Genomic DNA, 15,268 nt, shown 5'->3' on the forward strand with positions numbered 1-15,268 from the left:
ACCAGAGGTAGTCATCGGCCGTGCCTCTCGCCACCAGGTAGTGGATGCTCACGGAGCTCGACTGTCCGATGCGGTGCACCCGGTCCTCAGCCTGCATCAGCACCTGCGGGGCGGGGGGTGGGGGGAGGCAGGTCAAGGCCGCTCAGTCCATCACAAACCCTCCTCACTGTGAGTCACACGGCTGGGGGCCCACGAGCCTCTGCCCACAAGTGACTTGTCATCTGACAAAAGCGAGACGCAAACACAGCACTGGGCAACACGGGGAACTCAATCTGCAGCTGCGGCTGTGGGCGGCTCCCCAGCGCTGGGCCCGGTGCTGGGCACTGTGGACTGAAGGCAAGCTTCGGCTCTGCCACCACCCATGACAAAGGGGACCCGGCATACTTTCTGTCTTCCTCCATGGAATGAAAACTTATCTTCTAAATAGATAAAAATACTGTACCCGGGCAGAGGCCAGAGAGGATCAGGGGTAGGGTGGCTTTTTTATACCATGGTAAACCCTACAACGAGCAATGAAACCCACCAGCCATGGTTTCTATTCTAAGATGCCTTCAGCCTCTAAGCCCCCCATCATCATTAAGGCCATTGCCAGCCTGTGGCAGTGAAAGCCACACCCGCAGGACGTCAGGAGGGAGAAAACTTTACGAGTCCCAACAAATGTCTTCCGTCTGTTGCCACAGCAGTCAGCTCACCAGATAAGGCCAGTGGGCACCGTGGCTGTGTCCAGGGAACACCCACCGTGGTCGCCCTGCTGTGGCCCCACCACTAAAGCGGCTCCCGGGGGTGGTGGATAATAGGGGCTCAGGCTGGGAAGGCAGAGGCCTGGGACCGGGCTGCCATGTGCTCCCCTTAAGTGACAGCTATGCTCTCTGAGCCCGCAGCGTCTGCAGGGAGAGGTGGATCCGGAGGTTTCTTCAGAACGTCAGCCTACCCACTGATAATGAGATGGACTCGATCATCCTGCTACACAGCAGGGTGCTGTGAAGACCTACCATCTGTTTGTGAAGCTGACGGACAATGAGGGGCCAAACGCTAGCACCAGGGACAGCGCACACAAGCCCCGCCTCTCGCCTCCCCCACCCCGCGGACGGACGCGCGCCCCTCACCCCTGGGTTCCAAAACAACTCCCCGAACACCACCAGGTCAGCCGAGGAGAAGGTGAGGCCCATGTTGGCGGCAGTGATGGACAGCACGGCCACGGCGGGGCCCGGGGACAGCTGGAACTGCTGGCAGAGGTCCTCGCGGTCGGCCGAGGAGGTGGAGCCGTCGATACGGATGTGCTGCACGCGCTGCAGGAACAAGGAGGGAAGTGGTTGGGCAGGGGTGCGCAGAGAACCGCGCTGCTGGGGTGCTCCGAGCTCCAAGCTCCAAGCTCCAGTTCAGGCACCCTCTGAACTGCTTTCGGAGTTTCTTTCTGGCCTTTCCTTTCAGATTGAACCTTGTGTTGACAGGACTGTAGGTTCGTGTGTGTATTAAGCAATAATACAGAGGAATTTCTTGTCCATTACCCCAATGATAATATTGGTAAAAGTTAAAAGTATTGTTAGTCGTTGGGTTGTGTCCAACTCTTTGCGACCACATGGACTATAGCCCACCAGGCTCCTCGGTCCATGGAATTCTCCAAAGTTCTCCCAAATACTGGAGTTGGTAGCCATTCCCTTCTCCAGGGGATCTTCCCTACCCAGGGATCAAACCTAGATCTCCTGCATTGCAGTCAGATTCTTTACTATCTGGGCCACCAGGGAAGCCCAATATTGGTAAAACTATAGCCTATTATAATACCCAGGAGACTGACTTTGATACAATCCACTGACCGTATTCAATTTTCCATTTTACTGAGACTCATGTGTATGTGTTCTATACAGTTTTATCCCACATGTGGGTTTTCACATATCTGCCTTCACAGTGGAGACAGTGAATGGTTCTAACCACACAGGGATGCTCCGTGGCCCTTTTGTAGCCCTGCCCACTTCCCTCCTGCTTCTCTCTCACCCACCTGGTCCCTACTAATCTGGCCTGCATTTCTAAAATGTTCCATGTCAGGAATGCTGTATAGAGTCAAACACTATGTAAACTGCGGTCTCTACTCAGCACCATTGCCCAGAGACTCATCCCAGTCGTTGCATGTACAGACGGATCACAGGTACCTATAATTATACCTCAGTAAGGCTCCCCTGGTAGCTCAGACGGTACAGAATCTGCCTGCAATGCAGGAGACCTGGGTTCGATCCAGGGGTCGGGAAGATGCCCTGGAGAAGGGAAAGGCCACGCACTCCAGTATTCTTACCTGGAGAATCCTATGGACAGGGGGGCCTGGTTGGCTACAGTCCACGATGTTGCAAAGAGTTGGACACGACTGAGCAGTTAACACTTTCACTTTCAAAGCAATTAAAATTGAAAAAAAATTTTATAAGATGGGTTAAAACAAACATGTTCATGGTTCTAAAAGCAAGAAAAATCCTTCAGAAAGTCTTCAGCAATGGTTCCGGAAAACTACTTCTCACTGCTTTGCTCAGATCTGACCTCGACTGCTCAAAACAACTCAGAAGCCAACGCACAAACAAGAAGAGCATCCTGGGCTGAATGTCAAAGGGTGCTCACCTTCCTCTCAAGCGCCTTAGTAATTGCATCCAGAACCACCTTATGGTGCGCAAATACAAGAAACTTCTCTCGTCCACTTTCCAGCAGGTCCAGGATATATTCGCTGCATTTAACAAAGACAACAATAAATTGAACACATACGTAATCTGACTGAAGTTAGTTACTGACAAGTGACTGCATCTATGGCAGACACCTTTGGGGTACCTGGCTCCCTGGCCCATCCACTCTCTCCTCAGAGAGCTGACCTTTCCCTCCTGCCCTCAGAAGGTGCAGGGAAGTCACCTTCTGCCATGTACAGAATTCTTCCATACTTTTTAGCCATCTCCCAAACACAAATAAGTTGAAGTATCTTTATGTTTTACATGTTTCTGAGAGGTTTCTGAAACAGTCATATAACCTGAGATCATACTAGATAATTAACAGTTTTCACTTTGGCCGCTACCATCATTCAAGTGTGTTTTCAATAAAAACTGAAGTGCTGTCTATAGATATGAAAATGCCTGGGCCAGGATTAAGGGATTCTTGACAGTAATCAAATTTCTGGCAATGTAGTATTGAGGAGTAAGTAGGAAATGGCAACCTATTCCAATATTCTTGCCTGGGCAATTCCATGGACAGAGGAGCCTGGGGGACAAAAGTCGTCATGTCGCAGAGTCAGACACCGCCGAGCATGCACACGCACACACGTACTCATACTCAGGAGACGGTCAGGGATAGCCCTCCAGCTCCCTTCCACATCAGACTGCACTCCAGGGCCTGCAGTTAAGGCAGTGTTAAGTGAATTCTTTTCGAGGCCAAGGAATAGGGGGTGAAAAGGTCTTATTTATGTGGTCTTTTTTCCTCCCTTTAATTTAGTTCTCTTCTCCATCCACTGTGGGTTTTTTTTAAGTACTTATTTTTTTAAAAAATATTTTTATTATTCTTATTTACTTTTTGGCTGTGCCATGGGACATGTTGGATCTTAGTTCCCTGATCAGGAATTGATCCCACGCCCCCGCATTGGAAACTCAGAGTCTTAACCACTGGACCACCAGGCAAGTCCCTATCCATTGTGCTGTTTTCTTGACTTTCTGCCCCTTATCCTTAGCTGTGGCCTTACAGGAAGGCAGTGACCCCTGAGAACTGTAGGGAGGAGGGCCACTCAGCCAGCAGACTCTAAGGCTTGCCCGGGGCACCAGTGTCCTGCAGAGGGTTCCCAATCTCAATACAGGTCAAGGCTCCTGCACAGGTAGCAGGAAGGTGAGCCTCGGTGGACAGGACATACACATGGGTGTCCGGGCAGAGAACAGACACTGCTCTCCTTAGAGGTTAGAATCTCCAAGGCTTCCTGTCATAGTATGGGCAGGTGCTGAAAAGGTAAGTGGACGGTCTTCTAAACATCTAAGAATTATTTTCAAAAAACACTATGGTCAACCATGGTATGGAGTTGAGTTCAATCTGTAAGTACACTAATATAATCTAATTAGTTTGAGAGACATAAAATTTGCTATGATATAAGCAAAAACATTTATTACTGCATCATCAAAAAGTCACAAGGCCATAAAATCAACTTGCTCAGGCCATAAACACCACGGCCCCCAATTTTCCTAATGCCTTTCTCCCCTCTGCATCTTAGACGTGGCACCACTGCTCTGCCTTCCTCACGTCCCGAGGCTACCAGGCTGGAAATATCTGCTGACCACGATAACCTTGGCTTTATATTGAAAGCTGTCCATTAAAATGAAAACCAACAACAGCAAACAAGAAAGACAGAAAGAAAAGCAATTATCAGAGGAAACTGGAGTTTTAAGATTTATAATCTAATTTCTACTTACTAGCTGTGTGATTCTGAAGTTTAAAGATTTACATGAGATTTACTCAGTTTCTACATTTTAACTTATTCTACTGATCTCAAGAAGAACCTGTAAATGTGAAATGAGTTAATAGGTGTCAGAACTGTTGGAAACTATAAATCACCATATAATCTATCATAGGATTTTGAAAAAGTATGTATAAGATATGTTAGGGACTGAATCTTTGTATTCCTGCCCACCAGCTCATATGTTGAAATCCTAACCCCCAGTGTGATGGTTAGTGCTTCCCCGGTGGCGCTAGTGGTAAAGAACCTGCCTGCCAATGCAAGAGATGTAAGAGATGAGGGTTTGATACTTGGGTCAGGAAGATCCCCTGGAGGAGGGCATGGCAACCCACTCCAGTATTCTTGCCTAGAGAATCCTGTGGACAGAGACGCCTGGTGGGCTACAGTCCATGAGGTCAGAGTTGGACTGAAAAGACTTAGCATGCACACACACAATGTGATGGTACTGGGAGGTGGCACCTATGGGAGGAGCTAGAGCCAGTGTTCTTACTAAAGAGAGCCCTGAGAGTACCGTGCCCCTTCTGCAAGGGAGGACACCGCAAGAAGACTGATGTCTACAGGCCAGGAAGAGAGCTCTCACCAGACTCTGAATCTGCCAGCACCTTCAATTTGGACTTCCTAGCCTCCAAGACTGTGAGAAATACATGTTTGTTAAGGGACATGCCTGTGATAGTTTCGTTATAGCAGCATAACCATACTAAGTCAAGGTATAACCAAAGTTTCTTCACGAGATGGAAAAATGGCTAGATTTAAATTTCTAGGGGGAATGGGTGGCTCTGAGCCAGCACTCAAGGGACCCTGGGTTTTGTAGGTCACAAGCTGGGCAAAGGGAGGGCTGACATCTTGCCATCTGTTATCCAGCGGTATCTGAGAAATGGGTTGATGGGGGCAATTCCGATTGGTGTCTGAGAGGGTTTTCAGGCTGTAAAAACCACACCTGAGTTCATTAGTCTCATAGCAGCATCATAAATGAAAAGGGTAGGACCCAGAGGGTGAAGGAGGGCTGCCCAGCACTCGGTGGTCCAAGTGGAGAGCCTGCAACTGGAACAATGAGGTGAACTCGCTCTCCAACCACATCTGAGGATGCAGAGGGAGAGGCCGGGGAGGCTGGGCGATGCGGGGGCTGAGTGAGGGGCCGGGTAGGCCTCCAGGCTCAGTTTATTCACAAAACTTAACCCACGCTGAATTCCTTTCATTGTAACCTAATCACTTGGACCGTTATACAAATGTTAAACAATAAAAATTAGGCAAGCCGCACAGTCGTTGGACTCCTTCAAGCTTCTAACACAGTGATATGTGAAGAGCAGTGGGGGTTTCTTTCTTTAGCAAAAGCAGACGATTTTTTTCAAGTCATCACTGAATAATTTTAAGGACAGAAATGATCACTTCAGCTTTAGTTTAAAGGGCGGAAGGAGATTCAAGTGTGACAACAGCCACTTGCCCATATCTTTTGAACAAACCCTGACATTCACTTTCTTTCTTATTTAGGAAAATGATGGCTGAAACATGTCTTTGGAGAAGACTAGAGACTCTCTGAACGGCAGCTTCTAGGTCTTCTATGAAACTCCTAATTTCCTCCTACAGGCAAGTGAGCACAGTTCTTGGAAGAGGAACACTTTGCTTCAGTGTTTGGGTCACTCTGCCCTCCTCAGAAGTGGCCACAGCTCCACTTCACTTGGGTTAAGACAGGATCGCTCAGGGACCTCAGTCACATCCAGGAGGTGTTCCGGCTACAAGCCTACTTATGCCTCCTGAGCCATGAGGCCATGGTGCTTTAAACTGTGTATTCAAGGCAACTAGGATTCAAGTCTCAGATGATAAAGAGTCTGTCTGAAATGCAGGAGACCCGGGTTCAATTCCTGAGTTGGGAAGATTCCCTTCCCTGGAGAAGGGAATGGCTACCCATTCTAGTATTCTTGCCTGGAGAATTCCATGGACGGAGGAACCTGGGGGGCTACAGTCCATGGGGTCGCAAAGAGTCAGATATGACTGAGTGACTAACACAATCATTTCTTACAGAACGATAAAGCCATCCGGATGGACTAAGGTAACAGGTGTTTCTTTTTAAAAGAGAGAGAGAGAGAAGTGACACTTGGTGACCACTTACATGACAGATGGGATTTTAGCTTCAGCAGTTCTGTTGAAGAAGAGAATGAGGGCTTCTTTTTGCTGCTGCTTCTGTGGAAAGAGAAAGGAAAGGTTTAAAGTCTCCCACTCTGAGAACTCTGCAACACACTGACGTAATTATTGCCACCACAAGCTTTATAGGTCCCAATATCATGTGGCAGAGCCAAGAGTCCCTGACTTATCTGCTTGCTTTAGCCACGCTGTGGGAACTGTCTGGACCCTGAGAGATATGGCGTTACAGCTCCTCCATCAGCCTTTTAGAGCTGTCGTGAGAATCCAACGAGGCAAGGAACATACAAGCTCTATGGAAAGACATCTCAGGTGGTACCTCAACATCCATACCAAGCTCAGGTGCTCAGCTGAAGGGACCTTGCTAAGCACACCTGTTCACTACAGCTATTGCAGGCTGGTGACAACTTACACGTGACACTGTTCCACGAAGTTCCCCTAGTCCTTTCCTCCTGCCAAGCTGTGTGCATACCCAACTGACTGAGCTCACCTCTAAGAAGTGCTGAATCAATTCCAACTGACCCCCACTGTATTCAAATATCATCTCAATACTGTTATTCATGTGTTTCTGGCCTGTCTCCCCATAAGGCAATTGACTTCCCTGGAGAAGAAACCATATTTTCTTTAGCGTTTGCATCTAAATAAATCCCACTAAGGAATGCTAACCCAGGAGGTGCTTAAATCGTTTCATAATAATATGAGAGAACATTTACCATCGCTCCCGGGCTCCCAGAGATGACAGGTACTCTTACTGGCCTTGGTAGAGCCGCCATCCCCTTCCAGTGTGGGTTTACAGATGCTCCCATGGCTTGGGCCTGGGCCCTGTGAGGCCAGTGACTGACACGGCAGCGCCCTCATGGGACAAAGAGATGACCCAGCAGTAATAACTCCCACGGCCCTGAGCTCATTGTAACTCAGGGAAGCAGCCACAGCGGGACATACCTTACATGATGGACGCCACAAGACGAGGGGGAAAGCTACCTAAATGATATATGCCAAAATTATCAAAAGATGGGTCCAATCTTTTTTATAGTACAGTGATAAAAAACATTTGATAAACGCTACATATTATAAGCACTTTTATTTATCAGGCTTTATACAATAGAAAGCTGCTGTACTTTTAATGTAGGAGAAATTAATAGTTTGTCTTTTTTTTTTTTAAAAAAAAGAAGCTCCCCAAACTGAGTAGACATAATATTAGCTCAATAACTATCTTACTTCTTTTGCCAGCCCTGGACTGGGAAATTTTAAATAACCTGCATTCTTTGTTCCTGCCTCTTAGACTTTTATTAAATTAGATCCACTGGGGTTCTGAATTTCTTTCTCTGTGTGGGAATTTGAATGGATTGTCAAACAGCAGAAAGGTGAGCTGATACCATCCCCAGGAAGTCTGCATGGACCAGTTCCATTTTTCTGCTCCTGGTCCTGCTGATCAAAAAACGGCTTTAGACAAAGGATGATTAGAGTCGGCTTTTCTTAGCCGGTGAAGAGCTATCTATTATTTCAGCTGAAAATGAGAAAAAGCTTTCACTGTATGTTATGTTTTATAAATTGGCTGCTTCACCTGGGCTTCTGTGATTTAAAGCTTTTCAAAAAATGTGGTCCTCTGGATGGGAAGGTGTGAGGGAACAAAGAAAGAACCGCCTTTTGACAGGTCAGCAGTGCTTTGCTTGAACCACCATAATGTGTAAAATCGCAGGGAAACTTGCGGCTGCAGAGTCACTATTAAAAATGGGGGTGGTGGGGTCCTTTCTGCAGATTCACAGACTAAACCCACAAAACCATGATTCTCCAGTTTAACTCTTTCAATTCAGGATTTCACAGTCAGTCAGGGCTTGGAAGGCATGTTGATGGCCATCTGGTCCAAGCCCCCACAGACACTGGTTCTATTTCCTGGGTTAAGTGGGGGACGGACTGCTCCCAGTTGGATCCATGGTTTGCAATGCACTAAATCTGTGGCTTTATGGTAAGAAAGGTTCTGATGTTCTAAAGGCTCATGCTCATAAATTCATTTGCTACTTGGATTTTCCATTATAAAAAATGAATTTACATTAAAGAAGACAAAAGAAAACAACATTTTTCAAGAATTTATCCTATCAAAAAGAATACAGTATCTTAGCACATACTGAAGGCAATCTTTATCTATTCAATTTCTCTCTCTTAAAGATAAACTTAAATTTCCCATGACATCAAGGAAGCACAGAGCAATTCTCAAGCACTGTATTGAGAACTCAAGGGCTCTTCTCCACTGGATTCTTAAAGAATTACAATGCAATTTAGGGTTTGTTTTCACAATCTGCAACATAGTTTTAAGACTCTGGGGAGAAGAGGCAGTGACAACAATCACACAACAGGTGGGATTCAGGGCAACTGCTACCAGCCCTTCGTACTTTTCCAGCACCAAACCTAGGAGGCAGGTTGTGGCTTCCCTTTACAGGGAAGGAAACAAATCCCAAAGAATTTAAGGGATTTGCATAGCCAACGGGAGAAGGAAATGGCAACCCACTCCAGTGTTCTTGCCTGGAGAATCCCAGGGACAGAGGAGCCTGGTGGGCTGCTGTCTGTGGGGTCGCACAGAGTCGGACACGACTGATGCGACTTAGCAGCAGCAGCAGGAGCAGCAGCATAGCCAAGGGAAGTCATAAACATCCAAGATTCCTGATTTCCATGGCTCAGCCTACTCAATTTCACATCATTCCCTATTATTCAGAAATCAAATGTGCAGGTAACACCTGAAATCATAAAGGGCCACTCACCTAACCACACACATTGGCATAAAGTTTAAAAAATCCTTTCAAACCTTGCTGCACTAAGTTCAAGATTCCCATACATTTTTTGGCTATTCTGCACAATTGACAGTTACCTCTTGACCACTTAACATGACTTTCCTCCTCAATTCAAATTCTCACTGACTGCTTTGTCAGTCGCCTACACTCGCTGTTCTCCATCTGGTTCAAAAGGTGAACTGGTACAGGCAAGGCTGTTCTCTGGAGACTCCCATGAAATACTGATAGACTCTCTTCCACCACACATACAAGGAACTAAAATACTTTATAAAGCATTTTATAAACATTCAGACCTTTGCATCTAAAAATAACATGCATCTGAATTTTTTCCACTAATAGTATGTATGCTATACATGTTCATTGGTTTTCTTGTTTGGTAGATTTCACTGATGGGCAAAAATTAGCAGACTTGTTAATGGCTTAAGAAAGTTTTAAGAAAAAGCTTAAAATCAAGAAAAAATTTCCATTCATTGAGTTTTTATGTCTAAAAATTAGAAAAGGCCACTGACGCTGATTCTAGCAACAGAACATCTTAGTTCTGGTAGTTCCACGGAAATATAATTTGAGAACCATTGGTCTGTATGTCCACAGTGATGTTATGGAACTTTATTTGAAAATTCCACAGCAAAGAGATTATGCCTGCTCATTTCCTCCATGCCACCCAGATTATTGTGTATAACACAGTATAAATTAAACATAGCCAGACAAGGTATTAATATCAGTGCAAAATCCTACACTGTTTCTTAAAAGCTACTAGCCAGTTTTGCTCATCACATGGGAAAATAACATTAAAAACAAGAATCATGCATTCTGTCTCTTGCCATTTTATTTATTTTGTACTCTCCCAGGAGGCTGGTATCTCATGTAGATCTAAGTTTCTGTATACAGGGTAATACCAAGCCCAGATAATGCTTTATGATAATGTCAAAAAATGTCAATGACTGTTATTTTCTTGGGAATGAAAATTGCATGGTTTTTATCCCATGAGGACAAAAACGGAGCTGGTATGGATTACTTTATAGCACTTTGCACAGTGTGACACTAAAGGCAGATATGAAACGAAAGTGTTTGGAAAAGATGAAGCCACCGTAGTGGAAAGAGCCCTAAAATACAGAGCTAACAGGCTTGGGGACAGCCTCAGCTCTGCTGTGGAGTAGGTGTGAGACCTTGGTCAAATCCCAGTCTCTATAAACTTCAGTTTCCCTCTCTACAGAATGGAGGTGCCAACTTCCTGCCAACCATAGATGACTGTAATGAGGACTAAAGGGTAGGAGGGTTTGAAAACTCTTTGTTATATAAATATTAATTTGTTACTTTGATTAAAGTAAGTGACATGGATGGTTAGAGGGTTAACTGGTACACCAAATACTCATAGGATTAATTTCTAACACCTGTGACTAGACAGTGGTGGTTTAGTTGCTAAGTCATGTCCGATCCTTGCAACCCCAAGGACTGTAGCCCGCTAGGCTCCTCTGTCCATGGGATTTTCCAGGCAAGAAGACTGGAGTGGGGTGCCATTTCCTTCTCCAGGGGATCTTCCCAACCCAGGAATCGAACCAGGGTCTCCTGCACTGCAGGCAGATTCTTTACCAACTGAGCTACAGAGGTACCCTCGAAATATACTAAATGCAAGTTCCTACTTTCTTTGAGGCATTCAGAATATGTGTCACCATCCTGTCGTTCCCCTGGGGTTTGTTTTTATGACTGTCCATCAACAGTGATCTACCCAAGGAGAAAGCTGAAAACTCATGAGAGATTTGGGGAGCAGACTAGGTAGGCTGAGAAATGAAGCGGGCTCACCATCCTGGCCCTGGGAGGCGGGGAGATGTTACAGGAAGACAACGTCAGGGGACTCTGGTCACCCCCACGGCGCCTCTCACGGGAAGGAACGGCAGTGCCCATGTGGACTTCCACATCCCCACCTGCTGCCCCGACTCACAGTTCTGTCCTTGGTGGTCATCTCCTTGGCGGCGGCGTCCAGGGCGGCTCTGGTCCTGGCGCTGATCTGGCCCGGGGCGACCACCACCATCTTGCGCTGCTTGGCTGGGAGCTGGGAGAGGACGTCGCCCTTGAGGCGTCGCAGCATGACCGCCTCCTCCAGCAGGAGCTTCAGCTCGCCCAGGTTGGAGGAGCCGGAGTAGTCCCATCCCCAGGGCTGCTGTGGAGGCAGAACCGAGACACAGCTCGTGAGGCTCCTCAGGACCCGGGGACGGGGCTGTGACCCGCAGGGACAACTTCCTCACAACGCTCTCTTCCCCTGGCCTTTTTCACAGAACTTCAGCTGGCTTTGAGGGATGAATAAAACCTCCAGGAATACAAATGAGACACAGCAAGGGAACAGGAGAAGCAAAGTTGGGAATGAGGTGAACCAAAAATGTGTATCACGGCATCCCACAATTTGGTGCCAAGCTTTCTAGCAGCAAAGGCAAGATGTCAAGTGGTTTGGTGCCCGTTACATTCAAGAACAAGCGAGAGGGACGCCCCTGGTGGTCCAGTGGCTAAGACTCCTTGCTTCCAATGCTGGAGGCCTGGGTTTGATCCCTGGTTAGGAAACTAGATGCTGCAACTAAGACCTGACTCAACCTAATAAATATTAAAAAAAAAAAAAGAACAAACAAGATATTCAGCTTGTCAGGCTCTTCCCATACATCAAATGCAGGAAGACTCTTCCTCAGGGCTTCCCCCACAGAGCCCACTGCCCAAGGTACTAGACGATGCTGTGATGTCTTCATTTGATGGGGTTAACAGCGATTTACAAAGCTGTGCCTCCCCAGAGTGGGTTTCACCAAGCATGACCTGGTGGATGCCATCCCAGAGGCCATGGTGATGGCATGGTGGGGACAGAAGGGGAGAACCCACAACACATGCAGCCGCACCTGGCTGACACCAGAGGTGGGTTTTAGAGCACCCAGGCTGTCCTTCAGAACAATGCTTCCTTCACCCAGCAGCTCACAGGGGGCAGTGAGTGAGAATGCCTACTTCCTGCCATACAGCTAGAGGGAACGTTACCAATTAAAAACCCTGCCCTTCGCTAACAATCTTACCAGACATAGGAATGACTTCTACGGTCTTGTAGAAAATGAGGGAGCCGGGGTTCCTGCTGCCTTAGGGTTTCAGCTGCTCATTTTCCCTCATGCCTCACCCCACTCTGTACTGTGAATCACCGTGGGCAGGGAGCTAGGCTTGCTCATTTTCGAGGGCCAGTGGACCTAGTATAATGGTGGAGATGTGGCAGGTGTCCTTTGCTAAACTGGGAACAGGAAGAGAGAGCCAAAGGTAGAGAAATAAAATGATCAAAATCTGCTTCTTTCTTTTTTTTAAAAGGAAAAATGCTCTGAAATCAACTGGAAGTTCTCAGCAAATGCCTTCACACCATGGGGTTGAAAATGAGCTCAGTATGGGGCGTTCTCTTCAGTGGCTTCTCTTATTGCAAGAATCTGGCCACAACTGAAAAAAAAAAAAGTAGATCTGGCCCACTGGCTGCATTATATTAAAATCATGCCAGGAACAAATGGATATCATAATTAATTTATGTATCATGCTCCAACATTCTAATATTATCAGCTCTTAATCTTGCAGGTTAAAACCTGATAATACCAAAGGTTTTAATATATGGAATAACTACACTTCAGCAAGCTTTTACTGAAAACTTATCAGGGAGCAGGCACTGGGCTAAGTGGAAGGAAGGATGTATTGGGCTAAGTGGAAGGAAGGATATATTGGGCTAAGTGGAAGGAAGGATATATTGGGCTAAGTGGAAGGAAGGATACAAAGATGGGGGAAGCACTAACTTTGTTTTCTCGGGTGCTGGGGCAGCAAGGAGGAGGGAAAGGGTGAATCTGAGGATGTGAAGGACTGTGGAGATGGGGGCCAGGAACACAGAGAGGGATGACGTGGTGGTAAAGGCGATGAGCTCTGCTTCTAGCTCCTACCACCCCTGGCTCAACAAGACACCACCAGGGACCAGACGGTCGAGAAGGAGAAGATCCTTTGCAGAAAGTGGATCGCTTGCAAAGAGGACAGAGGTACAAATCACACATGGGAGTTCTGAGTGATCAAGACAACCGTGTCCAATCTAATTTGGACTGATCCACAGGGAAACTTAGTTAAAGAAGAGTACGGCTTTAAATACGTTCAAGGACAGAAATTTCTTGCCTCAGTGACCAGCTAAAAATGGTGTGCAATTAACTTTGCCAGGCTCCACAAGTTACACGATAAGTACTTTGTTTGAATATAAGTGGATATTTTTAAAGTACTTGGAAAGCTTTTCTCTTTTCAGGAAGTATTTTAAAATAAGGCAGATGATCTTTTTTATGTCATGAACTTGCAGAGCGAGGCTCTTCTCTCCCAGGTGGCGTGGGGGGCCGTCACTTCTCCAGAGTGTCAGGGCCAGCCATGCAAACAGCAGCTTGGCATATCTGTGATTTGGTCACCAAACAGGAAACCTTGAGGTCTGAAGTAACGAGGCTTTTGAGTCCAGCCAGAGCCTCTGCGACAGGGGCACCACCCGCAAGAAAGAAGCCGGCAGGAGAATGAGTAATTAACTAAGGGGGAAGTCTGAGGGCTTCCTCGGTGGCTCGGACAGTAAAGGGGACGTGTGGCATCCAACTTTTTTTTCCACTCTTTTATTTCCCTCATCATTAATTTTTTTCTTCAATTAAAAAAAAAATTGAGGTTTTAGAAATCACGATAGCATTTGTGTTTATAAGGTTTGCTCTGCCCTTTTGGAGAAGAGAAGCTGGGTGGACTGTGGCTCTCTGAACTGCAGCTCCAGGGGCAGCCGCTCCTCTGGCTCTGTATCCACAGATGAATCATCTGTAGGTCAGAGGCTTCCGGCCTGCGGACCAGACGCGGTTCACCATCATGAGTCAACATCTACGAGCCAAGGGGCACTGCTGTGAGCCCGCCGGGGCAGCCTGAGACCACGCTCCCCACTCCACCTGTTCAAAGGCGTCCTCTGTCTTCTGTGCGCCAAGTAGGAGGGCCTTGGCTTCACCCAAGCTCACTTCAGTGCCCTCCAGTCGGGCAAGAGCTGCAGACTCTCGGGGCTCCAGGCACCTGCGCACCACCCACTGGTTGCTTTACCAGAAAATACTATCAAGCATTAGAACTAGGAGGGGCTCCTCTTGTCTCACCATAGAGGACACTCCAAGGTCAGAGTGAGTGGCAAAGCGGAGCTAAAATCTGAATCCAGCTCCACGGCTGGCCCCTTCTGATCACACCATGGCCGAAAAGAAGGAACAAGAAGGAAAGTGTGACGGCTGTATCTACAATGGATAACCAACAAAAACCTATTTTATAGCACATGGAACTCTGCTCAATGTTATGTGCCAACTTGGATGGGAGCGGAGGTTTTGGGGGAGAATGGATACATGTATATGTATGGCTGAATCCCTTCATTGTTCTTCTGAGACTATCACGACATTGTTACTTGGCTATACCCCAATACAAACTGTTTTTGGTATTAAAAAATAATAAAATAGGAAAGTGTGACAATCAGGGTGAAGGGTGGGTGGGGAAGAGAGGGAACGGAGAATAAATACCCGCTTGGCCCCACAGTAGCGAAGTCCAAAGGCATGGAACTGAGGGAAGAAGGTCGGCTTGACGGCGAGGATCTGCGTGTACAGCTCTGCCGGCCGGGACATGGCTGGCGTGCCCGACAGTAAGATCACCCTCTTGGCAACCTAGAACACAAAGAGCCAAAGACGCTGAGGCCCGCAGAGGACACGCAGGGCATGGCCCCGACCCCCTCCCACTTCGCTTCCTGGCATTCTGACCGTAGGTGCTTCCCAATTCACTCATCTTAGATCCAAGGCAGATCTAGATTCCAAACACACTAAGACTGGCATCACTCCAGGGCTTTGTGTGGCTGCAGCCTGGAACTCTA

At 47.1% G+C, this 15,268-nt stretch overlaps 1 protein-coding gene across 5 annotated transcripts in view; it reads right to left on the minus strand.

The window, feature by feature from the left end:
• SMARCAL1 (SWI/SNF related, matrix associated, actin dependent regulator of chromatin, subfamily a like 1) overlaps window positions 1–15,268 on the minus strand; it is a 51,739-nt gene that overhangs the window by 5,763 nt on the left and 30,708 nt on the right. For 4 of the 5 annotated variants that reach the window (XM_065930618.1, XM_065930617.1, XM_065930614.1 and 1 more), the window contains exons 11-16: window positions 14,925–15,065; window positions 11,321–11,539; window positions 6,567–6,637; window positions 2,602–2,704; window positions 1,107–1,289; window positions 3–103 (exon numbers count right to left, since the gene is read on the minus strand). In XM_065930618.1, the coding sequence (XP_065786690.1) occupies window positions 3–103; window positions 1,107–1,289; window positions 2,602–2,704; window positions 6,567–6,637; window positions 11,321–11,539; window positions 14,925–15,065 (818 nt within the window). The remainder of the gene's footprint in view (window positions 1–2; window positions 104–1,106; window positions 1,290–2,601; window positions 2,705–6,566; window positions 6,638–11,320; window positions 11,540–14,924; window positions 15,066–15,268) is intronic. The other variant, XM_065930616.1, reaches the window with a different exon arrangement.

The sequence above is a fragment of the Muntiacus reevesi genome, chromosome 3 (assembly GCF_963930625.1).
Source record: "Muntiacus reevesi chromosome 3, mMunRee1.1, whole genome shotgun sequence".
Taxonomy (NCBI): domain Eukaryota; kingdom Metazoa; phylum Chordata; class Mammalia; order Artiodactyla; family Cervidae; genus Muntiacus; species Muntiacus reevesi.